Source organism: Camelus bactrianus, chromosome 1 (assembly GCF_048773025.1).
Source record: "Camelus bactrianus isolate YW-2024 breed Bactrian camel chromosome 1, ASM4877302v1, whole genome shotgun sequence".
NCBI classification, from domain to species: Eukaryota; Metazoa; Chordata; class Mammalia; order Artiodactyla; family Camelidae; genus Camelus; species Camelus bactrianus.
In genome coordinates this window covers 96,306,469-96,326,635 of record NC_133539.1, presented here as the reverse complement: position 1 = coordinate 96,326,635, position 20,167 = coordinate 96,306,469, and the positions used below count along the sequence as shown (strand labels likewise).

Here is a 20,167-nt window from a genome sequence, read left to right as displayed (position 1 = left end):
TGTCTTTGCTATTTTTCTAAGGCGTGGTGCTTTATAATTGATTTTATGAACTTGTATACAGCATATAATTTTCATTCTGTCATCTCATTTTTAGCAGCATCCAGATAGCGGTTCAAAATAAACAATGCCCTATCTTGTTTATTTTGTTAAAGGCCCTTATGGCTGGACTCACATCTCCCACAGTATTTGTGTAACATTTTTCGATGATACCACTATGTCAGCTCTAGTGTTCTTTTTTCTTCCTCTTTTAAAAAGGTTTTTTGGCTCTGAATATGTAAGATAAAAAACATGTTGATTATCGTTAGCAGTGCCTTACTAGAATATGTTGGTCAGAGCCAGAAAGCCTATGATGCAACGCTCATTGTGCATGGTGTCCATAAAGGTTTTGTTATATATCTTAGTTTCTGCCTTTTCCACTTCAGGAATGGTTGGCAAAACAGGATCATGAAAGATTCTTTTTCAGTTCTTGCTTTAATTGGATCTTGCAGACACAGTGTATAACTGCTCTGTCCATTGTAGTAGCTACCAGCCACATGGGCTATTTAGATTTAGACTAAGGTTAAATTAAAAAATTTAGTTTCTCAGTTGCACTAGTCACTTTTCAAGTGTTCATTAGCCACATGTGGCCAGTAGGACCACTTCAAAGATGTGTGACCTGTGCACTCACACAGGGTGTTGTGTTTAGAAGGCCTGCGTGGTTGATTTTAATGCTCTGCTGTCACCTACTTGAAATTCCTACTAATTCTTCATCAGAGAGCCCTGCATTCTGGTTTTGCACTGAGACCAGAAATGATGTAGCTGGTCCTCATGTAGCCAGTTGCTATCTTAATGGACATCAAAGGTGTAGGACGTTTCAGTCGCTATGGAAGGTTGTGCTGGATGGCACTGGTCTCAGAGTTCGGTGTCATGCAGAGTGTTGCACCTCAGTGGACCGCAGCCTGGTTCCCCATGCAGTAGCATCAAAGGCTGCACGTCAACTCCGAGTGCTCACTGTTCAGAAAGTTGGCAAAGCTGATGGTAGCACATTTGGGAATAAGTAAATTTGGAAAACATGCATTATATGTATTATTTGTCTGGTAAGTGGCAGCATTAACATACTGCCTAAGAACTTGAATTTCAGAGCCCCAAAGTTCTGGGTTTAAATCCCACCTGTGCCATTTGCTGTCTGAATACCTTTGGTCCCTTACTTCTAGCTCTGTTTTCTCATTTTAAAAATAGAAATAACAAAACTGCTGCCCTCAAAGGACAGCTGTGGGGGGAGTAAACGAAGTAATAAATTTCAGACTCTTCCCATGGTGCCTGCTCCAGATGAAATGCTCAGTTAATGTAACTTATTATTTTAAGACTGTTAAAACATTTTTAAACAGTAATTTATCCACAATTGCAATTTTTCTGTAAGTAGTAAGTGTGCTTGCTGTCCTCTGTCAAGCGACACCATCTATCCCTGGGAATCTAGGTTATTTAACCATTGGCCTTTATTGCTTTTGAATTATACACGTGATTATTGAACACGATCATTTCTTTGCGAACGTGTGCAATGGGCCAGTGGCACTGATTAAAAATTTGACAGTACGCTTGCGCCTGAAAATAAGTTGTGTTGTTCTTTACCAGACTGAATCATCAGTCACTTCAGCAGAGCCCCCTGGTGGGCGGAGGAATCGATGCGGTGCTGACTTCCGCGCATCCAAACCTTCCCTCGGTGCCCCTGTCTCAGGACCCGATGAGGCCCAGACAGCCGCAGGTTCGACAGCAGCAGAGACTCCTCCAGGTAGGGGCTGGGAGTGAGTGCAATGTGTGTTGGGTCCCCAGCAGTCATAAGAAGTAACAGACACTTCAGATTTTAATTGCCTAGTTCCAGAGAATCCTGTGTATTTGACACTAGGAGCTAAACCGGTGTAATTTAGTTTCAGTTCTCTGTGCATCTTGCAGACCATCCTTCTGCTTTCATGAAGGTTCAGGAGGGTAGCTGGATAGTAATCTTAATAGTAAGCCTCCGCTTACCCAGTCACAGCTTAATCAGAGGCCATGCAATTTGAGTTTCAGATTTCTTATATGTGTTTAAAAAACAAACAAACCAAAATTGAGCTGTCCAGAGTTTTCATGAGATTTCTAGAGGAGTCTGTAATCTGAAAAATTTTCTTTCACACTTCTAGTCTGACTGGGCTGTGAAGTTGGAGTTACATGGGTGCAGTATTTCATCTCGTCTCTGGTGGAATCCAGAGAACTGTTCTTCATTTATTTGATATGAATATGTGAGTCTTCCAGATAAAGGGCTCCTGCCCTTGACACATTCTTGCTTCTACCTCCCTTGTTTAGGAAATACAGGCTATTGTGTTGACCTGTTCCATGTGTCTTCATTATTAGCAAGCTTGTCCTGTGTTACTGGATTGGAGACTGCCTGATGAGTCTGTCTGTACATTGGACTCTAATCTTACTAGCAGTCCAACTTGAGATACACTGTCTTTTTATGTATTTCTAAGAAAGATAAAAAAAGAAAACAAAAACACCAAAAATGGGGAATCTAGTAGAACTGAGGCATCCAAGGACTATACTTTTTGTATGAGGTCAATGAGAAATAAAGCTGTCATGCAGAAAGGGCCAGCAAAGGAACTTACGTGTCTCAACCTTGACACTGGATGGTGGGAAGGAAATATTTGAACCATGAGCTCAAGCGGGCTTGAGGTGTGAATTCAAAGTGATCCAAAAAATTCTGGTTGGCAGTGTCATCAGGTTGACAGAAGCCAACACAAATCTTGAACAGAACTGGGCTTCACTGTCATAAGATGCTATGAATTGAATTCCAGTTTTCACCGGTTAAAGTGTGGGAAGAAATGTATCATAGAATTGAAAACGTGCGATATCAGTTTCAGGGAGGAGTGTGGCCTGCAATCGCCAACCCCATTCACAGTGTAGATGTTCCCTCCAACAGGGTCGAATCCCCTTTATCCTTAGTTTTGTCATAAGTAAACTGGAAATAATTACAGCGCCTACCTCTTAAGTGCGTACTGAAAATTAAATAAGAAAATGCAAGTAAAGCCCTCATTTGGCAATATTCTCACTAATATGAATATTAATACTCAGTGTGATGTTTTCTTAAATAAAAATAATTTTCCCCAAGTTCTGAATGTATGTTTCAGAATGGTTTAGAACTGATACTTATATTTCCCTCTTTTAAAATTTCTCATTTCCAAATCACTGAGGAAAGTTACTACATTATTTGTTTATTTACTACTTCCTGTCTTATACTGGAAATTTTTTTTAGGCTACAAATTTTGAAAATTTTCCTTATTGGTTAATGGGTACGTTTTATCCCAGTTAACATGCTGTGTCCTCCTGATACTTTTCTTATTACCGACACATTCCTTGGAAATAAGGGGAAATGATTTGCTTGTGCATCTGAATTACATGTATTCCTTTTTTGGTGATTGGCTACCTCTACAAAGGAACAGATTAATAATTATGAAGATGGATTGGTTTTTCCTGGAAGGGTTCACGGGGAGCCCAGTGGAGAACTGGCTTCGTATTGCAGTCACTGTGTTTCTGGTCCAACTTGCACTGTCCACGTTGAGAGTGGCCCGCCCAGAACTCAGCTAGGATTCCAAATCCATGACTATTGTCACTTACTGAGAAATGCCATCTGGCGATAGCTGTTGATTACCTTGTCCTAAAGAAGACAAATAATTTGGGGGATAGTATGCAAACCAAGTTGGAAAAATACAAAGGATGAAAAGAAGCCTGGCACTGTCATCATCAAGCTGAAGTGTCTGGGTGTTTGGATGGAGGAGACTTTAAAGGTCATTGAGATAAAGCATGTATTATTATTTTCCTTTCCTCTGTGGTGTCCCCTCTGGTGGATGTCTAGTCTGTGTTTCTTTGGTGACTTGGAAGTATTCTCCAAGAGCCAGGTATTTCAGCCAACTTTCACAGACACAATTTATGATTTTGTGCTGGTAATTTATGCCTGAACTTCTCACATCTATGTCTTCCTTTAAAAAAAAAAAGAATCTAAATTCAAGAGTTACTTTAGATATTATAGGGCATGAAAAGAGAACTACTGAGCAGTCTTGTCTGACCTGGTGGTGTCAGATGAAATAAAACATGTGGAAGAGCCAATGACACGAAAGGAACAGAGGATGTCCCTGGGTGGTGTGGGGTGGTTTAGGCAGTGAACACTGTGACTACCAAAGAAAAGATCCCTGGGGCTGGAGTCGTCTGAGAAGGCTCGGTGAGGAGCAGATTTAGGTCTTGTGCTTGAAGGCTGAACAGTGCTTGGCAAGGCAAAGATGGAGGAGGCAGGTGTGTGTCATTTTTGTTGCAACAGAACACTTAGGGGAAAGGTCTGTTGCGGGGTGGGGAGTGGAATGATACTAACCTCCTACTTCTAAATGTCTGATGCTGTTTGTTTCTTTCCAGATGCAGCAGCCCCCCCAGCCCCCCCAGCCCCCCCAGCCCCCGCAGTCCTCGCAGCCCCAGAGCCAGACCCTTGGTCTCCAAGCAATGCAGCCCCAGCAGCCTTTGGTAAGGCCTGGTGTTTTGGAACCAGGCGTGTGGGTTTCTTCTTTTTTTTTTTTTTTTGGTGGGGCGGGGGTGTGTGATTCTTTAAAGGCAGATTGCATTTTTCATGTCCCACAAGATTGTTAAGAACTGAAATAGCCTAATAGGCTCTAGCAGTTTCTCCCTAGAAACTTACCAGAATAGGACTGTGTTATTGTCGTAGTCAGTTGATTAGTGTTCATAGAAAATAAATAAATATTGGGGGTTGAGTAGTTTACACCATTTTTCTTATTCAAATTTCTTGAGACTTTTCCATGGACTAAAATATGTATATTGAAAAACCAAGCTTTTTCCCTAAACAGTGTTAAAATGATAACTTACTATATATATATTTAGAATATTATCTTGCTTTGCTTTGAGTTTTTACTATAATCTCAAAGAGGCATGAGAATACTTTCTAAAGTTTTATTTTTTTAAAAGAAACTCCAATTTCAGCCAGTTAGTATTTGCTGTGAGAATTTTCATACAGTTTATTTCATGTAATTTCATGAAATTTTCATGTAATCATATAACTCACTTCTGTAGCTTTGTAAATCAAATTTTGAAATGCTACCAGCGTAGCATCAGTCAGCGTTTTCTCCAGCGGAGTTTACAACAGCTTTTACTGCTGCAAGCGCCACACCCCTTCTTTATTATTTATTACGCTTGTCTTTCCTTAAATTGCCTCTTTTTGTTCCCTTAAATACATCCTAAAGCCCTCAGACAAGCTGGCTTACCACACGCGTGTCTCATGTTTTGGAAAACACTGAGGTAGACTCCTTCCAGGACAGGATTTGAAAGAAGGTTGGTTTGGCAGTTTGTAGTAGAGAAGGAACAGCATGGCTGGGGCTGTGGTCTGTTAGGAGGGATCAGAGTAGAGTTAGGTGGGAAAAGGCTGATAGTGGAACATGGTTAACTGTGACAGGGCATCTCGAGGACATTTTATAAGCCTCTGCCTTGGCCAGTTTGATCTTCATTTTTAAGGAAATTCTTTATCATGGATGTAGTTTTTCTAGCTCTGATGCTTCCCCCCAGCCCCCAATGTGTCTGTGACATGTACTGCAACCTACTTGAAAAGTCCTTTTCCAAGCAGAGGCAGTAGTATATAAACCTTCACAGGCTGCCTACTTCTTACATCGTCAGAGGTGGGTGTTAGCGGAGATGAGCTGTTACTTACAAATGCTGTGGAAGGGACGCTTTTGCGTGGGATACTGGTAGCGGACTCTAATGTTCCACCCAGGGACAAGATGTAACTTTATTTTGAAAAAACTTCAAATGAACAGAAGAGTTACAAGAATAATATAGGAATTGCCATAAACCCTTCACCCAAATCCACTCATTACTAACATTTCCTCACATTTGCTTTATTATCTTCTTTCTCTTTCTCTGTGTGTATATATACAAATGCATGTGCAGTTTTCCCCCGGATCTGTATATATTAGTGAGTTGCAGACTCGTGCCCCATTCTCTAAATTCTTCAGTGTGCTTTTTCAAGAATAAGGATATTCTCTTACAGAAACTTGGTAAATTAATAAAATCAGGAAATTTAACGACACACCACATAACCTCTACGTCTTCTGCACACTGTGTCACTTGCACCAGTAATGCCCTTTACGGTAGTTTTTCCTTTTGTACACTTTTCCAAAGTGTAGTATCACACTTTGCATTTAGCCTTTGTGTCTTTTTACTTACCTTTAATCTGCAACAGTTCTGCAGCTTTTTTTTTTCCCGTCTTCATAACATTGACATTTTTGAAGCGTATAGGATTTTGTAGAATGTTACTGTTTGATTTGCTCATAATTTCCTCATAATTCGATTCAGATTGTGCATTTTTGGCAGGATGTGTCTTAGTGTATCACATTAGGATATACACGATTGGTGAAACTACTTTAATTTCTCTGTGTAAGTAATGTGATAGATTTCTCCACTGTGAACTTACTGATTTCCCTTTTGTAATCATTAACTAATTTATGGGGATACTTCTACTCATCACGTCTTCACCCACCGGTGTTAGCATATATTAAATCATTCTTGCCTAAATCCATTTTTACTGTGGTAGTAGAAAAATGATAATTTGCTATTCACAGTATTTTTTCTGCATTTAAATGTTTGTATTCTGTTTTAAGGAAGAACCTTCCCTTCTTCCCCATTTGTCTGTTTCTAAGTTATGTTTTAAATATGAAGCCTAACATTTGACTCTTTGGTTTTAAAATGTGCAGCTTCTGGGGAGGGTTTAAATTCTCCAGCTTTACTCAGTATTCTGTAGTTGCATTTGGTATCAGATTAAATTTGACAATTATAAAATTCACTTTCCACTAGGCATATTATGATATCAGGCAGTAGTAATGAAGCTTAAAGTCACCCTACTCTTTTGTTGAATACAGCAAAGCATTCTGGTGGTATTTACAGGCAGCCAAGAAATAAATGATAGAATATGTACCAATTATGGCATGTTGAGTGTCTGGAATATTTGATGTTGACCAGACACATCTTTAGCCTTTTTTCTTTCTAACTTAAAACAAAGACTTCTTATGCTGTAATGATCATTTTAGCAGCAGAGGAGTATGTAAAGTACTGAGGAAATAGCTGTAATATAATAATGCCTTTTCAGAGATTTAATGCAGATTCATAAATGAGCACTTCACTAATAAGTATAAGGAACCCATTGATTTAAGAATTATAACTTCTTTGGCTGGCCATTGATAATAAAGAAATGGTTGTGTAACACCTACTTTAACAAGAAAACAAACATGAAATGTAGGACTCTTCAGTTACTTTTGAATATATAACAGTAGGATATTGCACATTTTTAGCTGCTTTTTAACCCTTGATTCACATATGTAGTTAAATACGTTGTACATGAAAGATACACACGAAAGTGGCTCACAAATAATAAGAAAATCTTTCTCTCTGCACATTTAACCTATATACTTAAAGTTATATTTAATCACACAGATGTATAACCGCCACCGTAAAGTGATGAGTTTTACTTTTCAAAAATACTGACTTGCAGTTAAGCAGACATTAACAGTTACCTTCATTGGTTTTTCTCTTTGACCTTCATCTACCTATTACTACATAGTATGTTGGTTGATTTATAACATAACATGTAGGAATATATTAAATATTTAGGTTATAAAAATCAGTTTTATTCTCAGAGACTCCTGCTGCATAACACAAATGGATGTGGACATCAGGTGCCTGAAATGTAACAGTTAGTTTGGGTAGGGGGAAAATAAACATTTGATTCTGTCACAAGGTTAAATTTATAGGCTGGAGTAGAATTTGTCTTTAAATTTTTAGTTAGAATTGGAAGCAGAGGTCTGGCTTATGCAGAACTGATAGGAGACCCTGTCCCTCTGTTCCACTAGAATTAAAGCAAGTCTAATATAACGGAATTTAGTATCTCTCTACTCATTCTAGTAGTTTCATTAATATTTAGTATGTTTTTTGTGTAAAGAATATATATCAAACTTCTTCAATTTTGATTTCTAAGACCATATTGACATGTTTAATATAGCGTGTTGTACTTCTCTCACTGGCTAAAAATACTTCCATCCCTGGGATTGAGTGGGTTAAGTCGGGTCACGCAGGTGATTGTCCCCATTGTGTTCGTAGGAAAGTCATTCCACAGAAACAGAAACCTTCATTCACAGTAATCCTAATGGGTAGTAAAATCCACAGTAGGCTTTTTATGACCTGTTTTTCTTTTTGAGCTGAAATTTTTTAAAAGCTACCTTGAGAAGCATAGTGTCTTGCTTTGATATTTCGAGTGCCAAATTGTCACCTAGGCAACAGTTACTCGTACTAAGAAATGTTGATGTGTCATAAGTCTTGGGATGGGCTAAGAAATCTGTCACTTAAAATGATAGATATCAGGTAATTTCAGAATTAGAAGTTATTGGGATGGTCAGTGATGTTGGATTTTTACACTTATCATTCTTATTTTGCATATTTTTATTATAGTGTACTTATTTATATAGACTTTTAAGTTTATTAATATAGTCCACATGTTTGTAATTTTTAAGTAGCGGTGAAGTCAGTCCGTTGATCTGCTGTTACTTGTGTAACCACCCCACCTGCTGTCGAACATTTAGATGGGTTTCCAATTTCAAAAATACTGCTGTTTGGGGATATTTTGATATATATTCTATTGCTCTTTTTTGGTCTTCTCATGATAAAAAAAAATATAAGAAAAAAAATTCTAATGATGTATCTTTAGAACAGCCATAGCACCGGAGCCTTAGCCATGTTAACAAAAATTTTATATATTTTTTTATCTTTAGGTACTGTTCCTCTTCTCATTAGTTCCACTAAGATTTATTACATATATTATCAATATATTTATTTGTACTTATTATGAACGTCTCCAGCAGATCCAGTTCTTGTTACTGGCCAGGGTTCTTCATTCTGTTTGTTTCTTTGCTGGAGCCGCAGCGGTAGCTAGCTGTTGAAGAGACACCAGCTCTGACTCATTCAGAGCTGTCACCCGTGCAGTCTCAGGGGAGAAGCGATAGCGCTGACACAGCCACCGCCCTCCCATGACGTGCCCTCCCGCCGTCTGGTGACGCTCACAAGTGGACAGACGCGCACTCAGTACGTAAGAGGGGAGGCCAGCACTCTGGCCGAGGCAGTGATGACGTGCCAGGCTTGCCCCCTGCCACCAGGCGGCTTGGACTCACCAGAAGCTGCGGAGGGGCTGCACGGCACCTGGAAAGCAGGAGAAGCGCTGGCGAGGCTGTGCTCGTTGGCTGGGGCTGTCCTGAGGGAGCACCGCAGAGGGCGTGGCTTAAACAGCAGGAATGCCTGGGCTGGAGGCGGGAGGCCCAAGATTCAGGTGTTGGCGGAGCTGGTTTCTACTGAGAGCTGGGAGGGAACTCTGCTCCCCGCCTCTCTTCCAGCTTCTGGAGGTTTGCTGGGCATCTTTGACACTCCTTGTCTCGTAGAGACATCGCCCTGATCTCTAGCCTCATCCTCTCCTGACGCTCTCCCTGTATGTGTGTGTGTGTCCAAACTTCCCTTTCTTTACAGGGACACTACTCATCAGGTCCAACCCACATGACCTCATTGTAACTTGATTACCTCTGTAAAGACCGCCTCCAAATAGTCACTGTCTGAGGTACTGATGGTTAGGACACCAGCGTATTTGGGGGAAGCATAATTCAACCCATAACAGAGGTCAGGAGGCGTGTGAGAAGATTGGGAAGCCTTGAAGGAGGAGGTTGAATGCAGGGGACCTGGAAAGGCACTTGGGTTTGATTCACTGCTTTTTGACTGTTTCCTTGTTGACATGGGCCACGGGGGGGGGGGGGGGGGGGACGGGACAGGGATCATTAACACCATGCAGGCAGGGGGACCACTGCTGTGGAGGGTGTACCTAAGAGTCACAGCTAACTTAGGACAGAAACTGGTGCTTTTTCAAAAAGTGTCATCAGAAAACAAAGAGAACTTCTCGGTGAAGAGAAAGAGTCAGAAAAACTTGTGCTTACAGATGAAATTCTGGTGTTGTCATTTGCTTACATAAGTCACTTGTCTTCCGTGAAGCAAGAGCATCTAGAAAGAGAGTAGGTGCCCTTGCTGGAAAGTTATATTTGACATCTCTAGTTTTGGCCTAAATTATTATTCTTGACTTGAAAAATACTTTTAAAGCATACGAGTTGTTATGATTAAATTAACTCAGCTAAATATGTTGGCAGGCTATGGTCTTTTAAAGCTGCTTCCAGCTTTTAAGAAAATGATGTTTACACCATCCCGCTCTGTCATTTTTTTTCATCTTACACTCAGGGTGTCCTGGTCAGATGAGCCAGAAAACATGCTAACAGAAAGCTTTGCAAGTTTTGAATAGAAGAACTTAGGTCCATTGAACTTTACTGAACCATGGTGCTTTCCTTTGCATAAATTTGGAATTTTTTTTTTCTCTTTTTTTGAAGGGAAAGGAGTAGTATTTACAGGAGGATGGGGAAGACTTTGTTGGGAGATTTGTGGTAACAGGACAGATACTTTGAATTTTTTTTTTAAACTATATGCAGATCAAAAAAAAAAAATCGCTTAGTGGAAGTTACTAGTTAACTTGCAAATGAATGCATAGTAAAAACTGAAATCCACCGGCTGCTGGTCCTGAGTGTGCCATCCAGAGCACATGTCCTTCTGTCCAGGCACTCAGTGGAGGGGCCTGGGTGGTGCTGTGGTCTCTTCCGCAAAACTTTGTGTTCTGTGCATCAGAGGAGCGTGAATCTGTCTGTGGAGCCTGTCAGTCGGCAGTGCAGGTTTGCAGTCAATGTTGCCTTGGTACTTTGTTCCTTGCCGACTGATAGTGTCGTGACAGGCGTCAGGACTCGGCTGTCAGGAGGCAAGGACTGTGTTTCCTCACTTTGGTGTCCCTGGAACCCAGAAAAGTACCTGGATTTGGACAACTCATTTACTGGATGTCTTGGCAATGAAGGAAATAAACTCTACACATTATCCATAAGCAAAGGAAAACACAGTTCGGAAGGCAAGACATGTAAACCAGCTGTGAGGCAGCGTGAAGGCCCATCACTAACTGAATCAGCCCTGCTGCTGATAATCGGTCAGTGTCTGCTGCTGCTGCTGAAAGGGGAGCCCCGAGATGGCAGCTGTTCTGAGACAAAAAGGACTCAGTGACAGTTACTCAAATAGAAATTATTAGTGATGCATTTTTGCCTTAGTGGTGACTGAGTAGAAAAATTAAAGGTTCCTGAGTAAATGTGTGTTGTCCAAATAGGAATTTAGGGATCAGTCAAAATACATCAGTTTTTTTATTGTTGCTGCTGTTCAGCAGGAACGTGGCTGTGCCGTGGTGGCGAGTTAGACCTGACTGATTGTTGAGCTCTGTGCTTTGTCTTGTGGTTGCAGCAGAAACACAGCACAGCTCCTGCCCCCAAGAAACTCAAAACCCAGAACACTAGAGAGAGGGGCAGTTGTCCTGGTACCCCATGTTTGATAGTAATGGCATCTGTGTGGTGCTAAGAATACAGGAGCAATGACTCACTCTTCAAATGCCTGAGGGAGCAAGTGAGAACTTGAGCTGATCTTTGAAAGAGGAAGACTTTTAGGGGCATGAGGGTAGGGGGAAGGGGGCAGGAAGGGTATTCTCGGAGGAGGGATTAACGTCTGCGAAGGCACAGAGCTGAGAGAAACCGTGACCATGTCCTGTGTGGATAGAGTTCAGAGAAATCTTTCCCTCTTTATCACATTTAAACAGGGAAGATCCAACATACACAGACTGTGATTTTTAGAACCTCTAGAGGACTGTTTTGCTGCAGAAATTGAATGTTTGATTATGGAGTACTGTTGTAGACCTTGCTTAGTCTGTATGTTATGACTATTTCATGGTAAATTGGACCTGCGCTGAATTCTATAACATATCTGCCACAAGGACTTTGGATGACAGACTGAGGATGGTTGGTACCACATCAGATTTAAGTTGGCTAAGGTGTACCTGTGTACAGTCTAGAACACTACCTAGTACCACATTAGGTTTTGTTAAACAAATCGAGTGATATTTCCAAATAAGCATAGAAACCACTGAATAGAAAAGAAAGCACTGACATTTCCAGGTCTGAAAAATGAGTTTTTGTTTCCTTTTTTCCTCTTGACTTGGGCAATAGAAAAAAAAATTGGAAAAGTGCTATTTTCCTGCCTTGTGTCAGGGAAAATAGTAACATTGGTGGAAATGTACCTTTCTTGTTATGTGGAAATTGAAGACACTTTAGAGTGAATCATTCTGTTCATTTTTACTGAGCACCTACTGTGTACCTGGTAATGCTGGATACATTCTTAGCGATGCATCAGGAAATAAGCCCAAGTCTTTATCCTGAAGTCACTCACAGTCTAGTGGGAGAGAAAGAGTTGAGCCAATGGCTGTGCCAAATATTCGGTTTTAAACGAATTAACCTGGCAATGCCCTCTAATTTAGGATTGCCGAATAAAATACAGGACTCCCAATTAGTTTGAGTTTCAGGTAAACAGTGATTAACTCTTTAGCAGAATTATGTCCCAAATACTGTGTGGGACATACTTCTACTAAATGCAGTATTTGTCCCATACAGTATTTGGGTCATACTTAGAACTAAAAAATTGTTATTTATCTGAAATTCACATTTAGCTGGGCATTCTGTGTTTTCATTTGCTAAATCTAGTAACCCTAGCTGTAATCCCAGGTTACTTTCAGCCGTATTGGCAAGCTCTGAGGAGGAAATAGATACCGTACTCGTATAGGGTTATTGAGTTTTTAGAAGACTGTTTGTAGAGGTATGGGCAGGGTTAAGGGAAACTAGGAGTGATGAAACAGCCAGGGCTGGAAGCAGTTACTACCCCCAGCCCCAGTGGGGCAAGAAGAGGGAGAGAAATGGAGAGGGCTGCTGACAGGAGCCGTGGCCGTCCCAGGGTGACATGCGTTCCACCAGCACCGACCCAACAGAGAGGAAATTGGCAAAAAAAAAAAACAAAACTATTCTGCTTCCTCCCGACTGCACTCTGCTCCCGCCCTGCAGTCTCCTGGGAGTGCCCCGCCCCACTGGGGGTCAGCTCTCTGGACCCACAGCCTCCTGAACAGAGGTGGGGGGGGCGCTGTGGAGGTAAGTGGGGAAGTAGTGCCATTAATTCCGATGTGTATCTGGGTAAGTTTGCCTTGCATCGGAGCACATCCTTTGTGACGACAATCCTAAGCCAGGCAGGAAGAAGGGGGAGGGACAGAAGGGAAGAAAGAAGGAAGAAGAGTGACAGTGTGAAATTTGAAGGGTAAGGGAAAAAAGTAAATCAGCACTATTGATGATTTTAATCAAAGGTAATTTTGCTTCTACCAGGTAGGTTTTCCCCCCTTTGGAATAACCACCACGATTATTGTATCAGTTCACTGGCTAGAACCAGGCACGCGGGCCCTCACCTCACGACCCTGGGGGTGAGTGCCTCCTTAACGTGTGTGTCCTCTGTGCCTCGCTGGGCTCACCCTGCCTGGCCTCCATCCTCCATCAGGCCGGAGGGCACAGTCCAGATGAGTCCTAGACCCAGGCCCCTGCTCTCCTCTCATGCAGGACCTGCCTGAGGTGCTTGACCAAACCCTCCCACCAGACAGCTTTCACTTTGCTGACGCACATGGTTTGTAACGTGGTGATACTAACCAGCCGCCTGGTGAAGGGGGAGGTAACAAGGATATCTGAACCCCTGGGCGCCGCTGGACTCCTTCCTCAGGGCTTTTCCAGGAAATGCCACGTCACCACCCTGAGATGGGTTTTGGAAGGGACTGGGCACTTTCAGATGATGCCCAGGTGGTGACCGGGGCGTGGATGAAGACCAGTTCAAAAGCAGGTTGCAGACTTTCTTCCCCTGTCTGTGACGGGCGCTGATCCCCCTTCCTCCTGATTCCAGTTTCCCAGGCAAGGCTTGCAGCAGACCCAGCAGCAGCAGCAGACGGCCGCCCTGGTGCGGCAGCTCCAGAAGCAGCTTTCTAGTAAGTACCCTCCGTCAGAGCACATGGCTCCCGGGCATGAAAAACAAGCCAGTCCCCGAAAACTGCATGGGCCTTGGTGCCGTTTTCATGTCCCATTTGGTCCAGGTTTTTCTCATTCTGTTCGGTTTCGGTTTGAATGCTTCTTTTCCTGGCGAAAAAAAAACCCAGTCTTTTCCTTGAGTTCAGTGAAGCTGTTTTCCTTTTGCTTCCATCTGAATCTGGGAATGTTTCTTTCTATCTGGAAAACCCTGGTGGAACGCCAGGTGCTTTTCTTATAGAGCTAGATGCCCAGAGAACAGCTTGGCTGATGCCTTCAAGTCTACTGACAGGAGGGTCGGTGGCCACTCAAAGTCTCATACAGAGAGGCCAGCACCAGACCCATCTCTGGGTCACTAGGGCTGAGACCACTCTTAACCACGGCGCCATCCTTCCCTTACTGATGGCAACTGGGAGCAATCAAAACCTAGAACGTGGCAGGCGGCATCTCCGGGCAGTGTTCCCCCGGTGTTCTGCCGCTGTGCAGCGGGCTGCCTCTCTAGGGTACGTTCCACCCACCTGTTTCATCAGACCTCGTCTCAGTGCCAGCACACCTCGTGCTCCCGTGAAACCATTTACCCTGTGCTGGAGACACAGGATGGGGCATCCTTTTAGAAGTGGGAGTGTGTCCCCTGGTACAAAGAATATTGGTGCCAACTCGACAGCTGTTATCTGGGTCCTGCAAATTTTCCTCCGTGCGGTGAGGGGGGACCAGCAGTTTCTCCTGGGTCTCTAGTCTGTGCTCCTGAGGCCGAGTGACGAGCAGAGCACTCTGAGGCAGTGGTGCGGATCTGGTGGGAATTGTAAGGAAGTGGGTCAGGGTGCGTAGGACTGAGGGGCAGCTTGGTTCTCGTCTGAACTTTCTGCCTGGCTGCGGTCTGTGTTGTCTTCCTGGGCAGAGGGAATACCTCCCTTATACCTTGTGTCTCTCCCACGGCAGAACCAAGGTCTCTTTTTTTCCCCCCTTTAAAAGCTATTTTCCTCATTTAATTTCAGTGAAATCATGTAAATCAGTCTTTTCCACTGACTGTTCAGTCAGTGTGGTCCACTAAACACGTGTGGTTGAAATTTCATTGTTTCATCATTTTTCCATGGCTAAAGAGAAGATATAATTTTAAGGTTGAGACAACCTGTTCTGTTTTAAATTGTTTCAGTGAAGCCATGATTTTTACAGAGTAGCACCTATCTGGGGAGCACACTTGGTTCCTGTTTGCCACAGCTCAGAAAAGGCAGCTTTTTTTTTTTTAAGCCATCATTTTTGGAGCACTTTTTCAGACCCAGGCACTCTGACTTTACATGTATTAATTCACTTAATTCCTCACCCATCCTGTGAGAGAAGGTATGATTACTGTTCCCTATTACAGACGAGGAAACAACTGAAGAATGAGGACATTAACTTGTTTGCCCAAGGTTACTCAGCCAGCAGCTGGGACTTGAACTCTGATGGTCCCCTTCCCAGGGCCCACCTCTTAGCCACATTATATATCCTGCCACCTGACATCCGCAGTGCTGGCAGCCTCCTTTGTTGCATATCAGGAACTGAGCCGCACCGCCCTCTGCACAAGCCCAGAGGGCTCCGTTTATGTCATTCCCTGTGAGTGGGGCCTCTGGATTTGAGTAGTCCCACCAGCACTGGGCAAGCAGTAGGTACTTCTAAGCCTGTGTCATTTTTCTGTGCCTCCTCACTGCTCTTTATTTAGTCTGTGTGTGCACACATACGTACGTGCACAGGCACACACTCATGTCACACACACAGCCACTCTCACGTGCACACACTCTTGCACAGTTCTCACTGAAGGATCTACAGCCCTTTGCAGAAAACTGGCCAGCTTCAAGCAGCTTTGCTCTCACCTGTTACAGTGTCAGTGTTAAGGTAGAATTTCTGATGTGCTTTTATAAAGTTTTGAGAACTTTGAATATTTTATGATACTTACAGTCCTTTTGTATGTGAGCATCAAGTTGTTTCTTAGTTGAGATAGAAATTTCTGATGGCCAGTTACCCTCAGCCCAAGGCCTTGTGCTGCCTTGGCAGGGGTGGGACTCCGACGCAGAGCTGGCCTTGCTGCAGAATGAATAACGCTGTGGTATTAAGACCCTGCCACTGAGGTCTCTGGGCTAGTGTGATACTCCCTGACTAGTCGGTCTGCTCCCCTGTTCCCGAGTGAGACTGGAACTGAAAGCAGTGACGGGAGCGTACCGTCTACCTATGGCACAGTTTTGCATCTGCAGTTTTATTTGAATTTCTTCTTCTCATTAGGTAACCAGCCGCAGCAAGGAGTGACTCCCTATGGGCACCCTACACACTTCTGAATCTGGAAGAGGACAAGACGTGAAGTTTTGTGTTTGCACTGAAAAATAGAAAATCAAATTTAATGCATTAGTCATCTTTAGAAATATCCCTTTGTTCTTTCATTTCTTTGAAGTTTTCCTATATTTTATGCTACATTTAATACAAAGGCGTTTAAACAGAAAGTAAAGGAAAAGGTGTGGTTTGGTTTGGTTTGATTCAACTTTAAAGTAGGTTGAAAAATATGGATCATGTGGGCCTACTCCAGGAAGAGTCTGGTAGCAGACTTTATGAAATTGGTGCTTTTTTTGAATCTCACAGTTATAGAAAGAATGAATTATGGTGGATTTAAGATACTTACATATTCATTAATGATAAAGAGGGGTTTTTTGTTTGTTTTTGTTTTTGTTTTGGGCAAACTATGCCGGACCAAACTACTGATTTGAAAGACTTGTCAGATCTTGACAGGAAAGTGACCCATTTACTCTGCATTCACCTTTGGTGGTGAAATGGACATTAATTTGCATTGCTCTAATTTGAAATGTTGGTAATCTCATAAGCACTTTATAAACTTTGTTCTTATTTATATAGGATTTTTCTTTGCTTTTGCTGTGGTCAAAGGTGCTGACACAGATTGTTTGCTTAGTACGTAAACTTCTTAGACCAAGAACTTAAAACCAAGGCTTCTGTGAGAACCATCCGAAGGTACGTGGAAGCCCATAAGAAGTAACTGTTCTAACGTTGTTTCAGTGGTGAGACCATTGACCAGAGTCTTTGTGAAGGTTCAACATGTAAATTCTAAAGGCCCGAGAGAACCACAGTGGAATTGTTCCAATTACTTATTGCCAGACTTGGCAAAAATGACTCTGTCCAGTTCTGGTTCTCCTGAACTTTACGCCAACTTGAGAAAAAAAAAAATCTCGCAGCTGGCCTGAGGTTCCACAGTGCTCAAACTTGACATGGTTTCCAGAGAATCTGGCCCCCAAGGCCAGAGCGCTCTGGTTTTCATAAGAGATGTATTTGATGTTTATTTTGTATGGTAAGTATTTGCTATTTTGAATTTAATTATTAATGTTGGTGTCCGTCTTGGTTGTGTATTGCATATACTGTATTTATAAATTGGTGCAAAAAGCACAAGTAAAGTAAATTATACATCAAATTTATTATAAAGAAATAGTAACTATTTTAACTTTGTTCAAGTATGTGGTAATTTGCTCCTATTAGAGTAAAAAATACAGTAAATTATTATCAGTTTGTGTAACTTAAGAGTATTCCATATGATATTTTTTTAGATTTAGATGCATAAAATTTTGAATGTGAAAATTGCAGGGCATTTTAAACCATGTGGGGGATATTTTCCCATGTTCTGTGTTAATTCATTTTCTTTTGCCATACAAATTTTCCTGTAATGTAGTCGAGCATACTGTGAATAGATTTGTCTATAATGAGCAAACCATGTAGAACTACTTTTTTTTAAGTGCAGCTGGTACAACCTTAGTAGATCATTTCCTTTGCAAATCATTATATAAGTAATTTATATCTTCCTAGGTGAGTTACTCATTGCAAAGTTGGACTCATGCAAATGACCTCAAATACACGTCCGCTTACTTTGCTGTGGCAGCACCCGTGTGAACTGCTTTGTACACTGTGAAATGATTTCCCTCCAGCCTACTCATTTCGTGTTTACTCTGGGCTGGAAAAGACTTGGCCAAAACATTAAAGACCATTCTTTTCACTAAATTAACATATTCTATCTGCTTTCAGAAGGTGAATCTTTACATTTCAGCTAGTTTTGTATATCAGGGTTTTTGGGGTTTTTTTTTTTCCTTCCCTCTTGAGAATCACACTTAGCGTTCATGAAGTTATTTTTTTCTTCAGAGTAATAGATCATATAATGATTGCCTTGGCAGAACATCCGAAACGTGAATGTTGTGCCTAGTGAGTGAGAGTCGTGTTCTGTCCTGATTGTTACTTTACTTCAAGAGCTACTGGTATGTAAAACGCCACTTTCAGCTTGAGCCCTGAGTGTCTGTAGCTCAGTACTGCAGACGTCAGGAATACTGTTTCTCGAATGAGTGTTGTAATTGCATAGTATTTGTATGCACTTTATATTTTGCAGAAGTTAGTGAAATTAATTCATTAATCATTTTGCACATGAAAGCTGTGGGGCATACCTTTTTGTTGTTGTGTCCTTTTTTTTAGGTGGGGAAGCTAAGATATGGGTAAGGCCCTATGATTTGAAGATTTGCCAGAAAGTTGAGGAAAAACAGAACTGGTTTTCCTCTGTATATGGTAAAGACAGAAACTGGAAGTTTCAACCTAGCCTTATCATATTTCCTCCCACTTAATCCTCTCTCCTGAGGGTTTTTTTTTTTTTTTTAAGAATATGCATTAATTTGCATTAAAATGATCACAAAGGAAAGCCCTGCCCTTTGGCCAAACCTGGTAATTTGCTTGGTGAGATAGATTATTTCCAGATATGGTGGAGATTCCAGGTCCCCTTAGATATAAGACTTTGAAATAGAATAAAGTTGGACTTAAGAGGCACTTAGATACATACCTGTTAGGGTTACATTAGTCCTCATATTTATTCCTGTTGGCCTGGAAGTAAAATGAGATCACTGTTAGAACGAGTGTCCTTTGACCTCCTGTGGCCACAGGATACCAACAGCAGAGAAAGTAGCAATCAAGTCACCTCTTAGGTGGGGCGAGCTGAAAGTTGGTGTGTGATGAAAACACAATGAGGTGGACCACCCCCTGCCCAGTTTATCTCAAATGAAGCTCTTGGTTTTGTGTGCTGAGACAGCTGACCAAGACCTATGACATTTTCTTCCTCATTTTCACTTATTAAGGTTCCTATGATTCTAATAATAGGCAAATAGTTGTATAGATGCTGGAGAAATTACACTGGAAAATCTTAGCCTCTAGAATTATAAAAGATGCATCATGATATCCCCCAAATTAATTCCAGTTGAGTTAAGCATGTAATATAAATTCAGTGAATTACAAAAAGCAACATTTTTGTGTAGGCTTGATCAAATTTAAAATTTTAAGTACTGTAAAACTCCACTGTATGTATTAAATCTAGGTTTTCCCAAACATTTCCCCGTCACATAAAGGATTATCACTTAATGGAATAAATGCTCATAAAGCAATGCTTTCTCCTCAGAAAATTTTCCTTATAAACAGTTCCAAACCAGGGATTCCTGTGCTTGATTTTGAAGTTACAAAGAAGTTTCGCTGTACTTTAGAAACCTTTTCAATTGGTTTATTTGGGTAAAGACGACATCAGTCCCTTTTCATGTTTTATGATGTGCAGGTGTTAAGCTGCTTCTGCCACGTGGAAAGTCAGCCTGCATTTATCTTCAGATGCAGTTACTGAAACATTTTTGTATTCCCCATCAGTGAAAATTTTCAGTGTGCACAAAATGGTGACTCATAATCGAAACAGTTCAGTGCTTATTTTCTGTGGGTTTTAGTAAAATATTTATAAGCCAACCACAATATTTATACATCAAGACTGCAAATTTAATCTTTTCCATTGTGTCTGTCCCCAGTGCCATGCCTGTTACACTGATAGAAGGTGGACACTAGGCAAATGCTAGTGAAAGAAAAAACAGTCCGTTCTTTACTGAAGAATTCAGGTACATTAGCCACTTGTTATTTTATGGTTAATAGTTTTCTCTTAATGTTCATTGTTATTTGTTGGCAAAATAAAAGTGCCTTAAGTTAAAAGTTTGTTTTGAGATCCATTAAACAAAATCAGTATCGGTTCATAATGCATTTATTTACAAGTCCTGTTTTTTTTGCATGTCTATTATAAATTTAATATTATAAATGTA

The 20,167-nt window shown here is 41.4% G+C and overlaps 1 protein-coding gene across 3 annotated transcripts in view; it reads left to right on the top strand.

The window, feature by feature from the left end:
- The window catches only part of MED12L (mediator complex subunit 12L), a 625,134-nt gene extending 605,163 nt beyond the window's left edge, over window positions 1-19,971 (top strand). For 2 of the 3 annotated variants that reach the window (XM_074369491.1, XM_074369496.1), the window contains 5 exons: window positions 1,612-1,768; window positions 4,414-4,518; window positions 13,921-17,030; window positions 18,236-18,316; window positions 19,883-19,971. In XM_074369491.1, the coding sequence (XP_074225592.1) occupies window positions 1,612-1,768; window positions 4,414-4,518; window positions 13,921-14,280 (622 nt within the window). In that variant the 3' untranslated portion in view covers window positions 14,281-17,030; window positions 18,236-18,316; window positions 19,883-19,971. The remainder of the gene's footprint in view (window positions 1-1,611; window positions 1,769-4,413; window positions 4,519-13,920; window positions 17,031-18,235; window positions 18,317-19,882) is intronic. The other variant, XM_074369503.1, reaches the window with a different exon arrangement.
- Window positions 19,972-20,167: the final 196 nt, after the last annotated feature.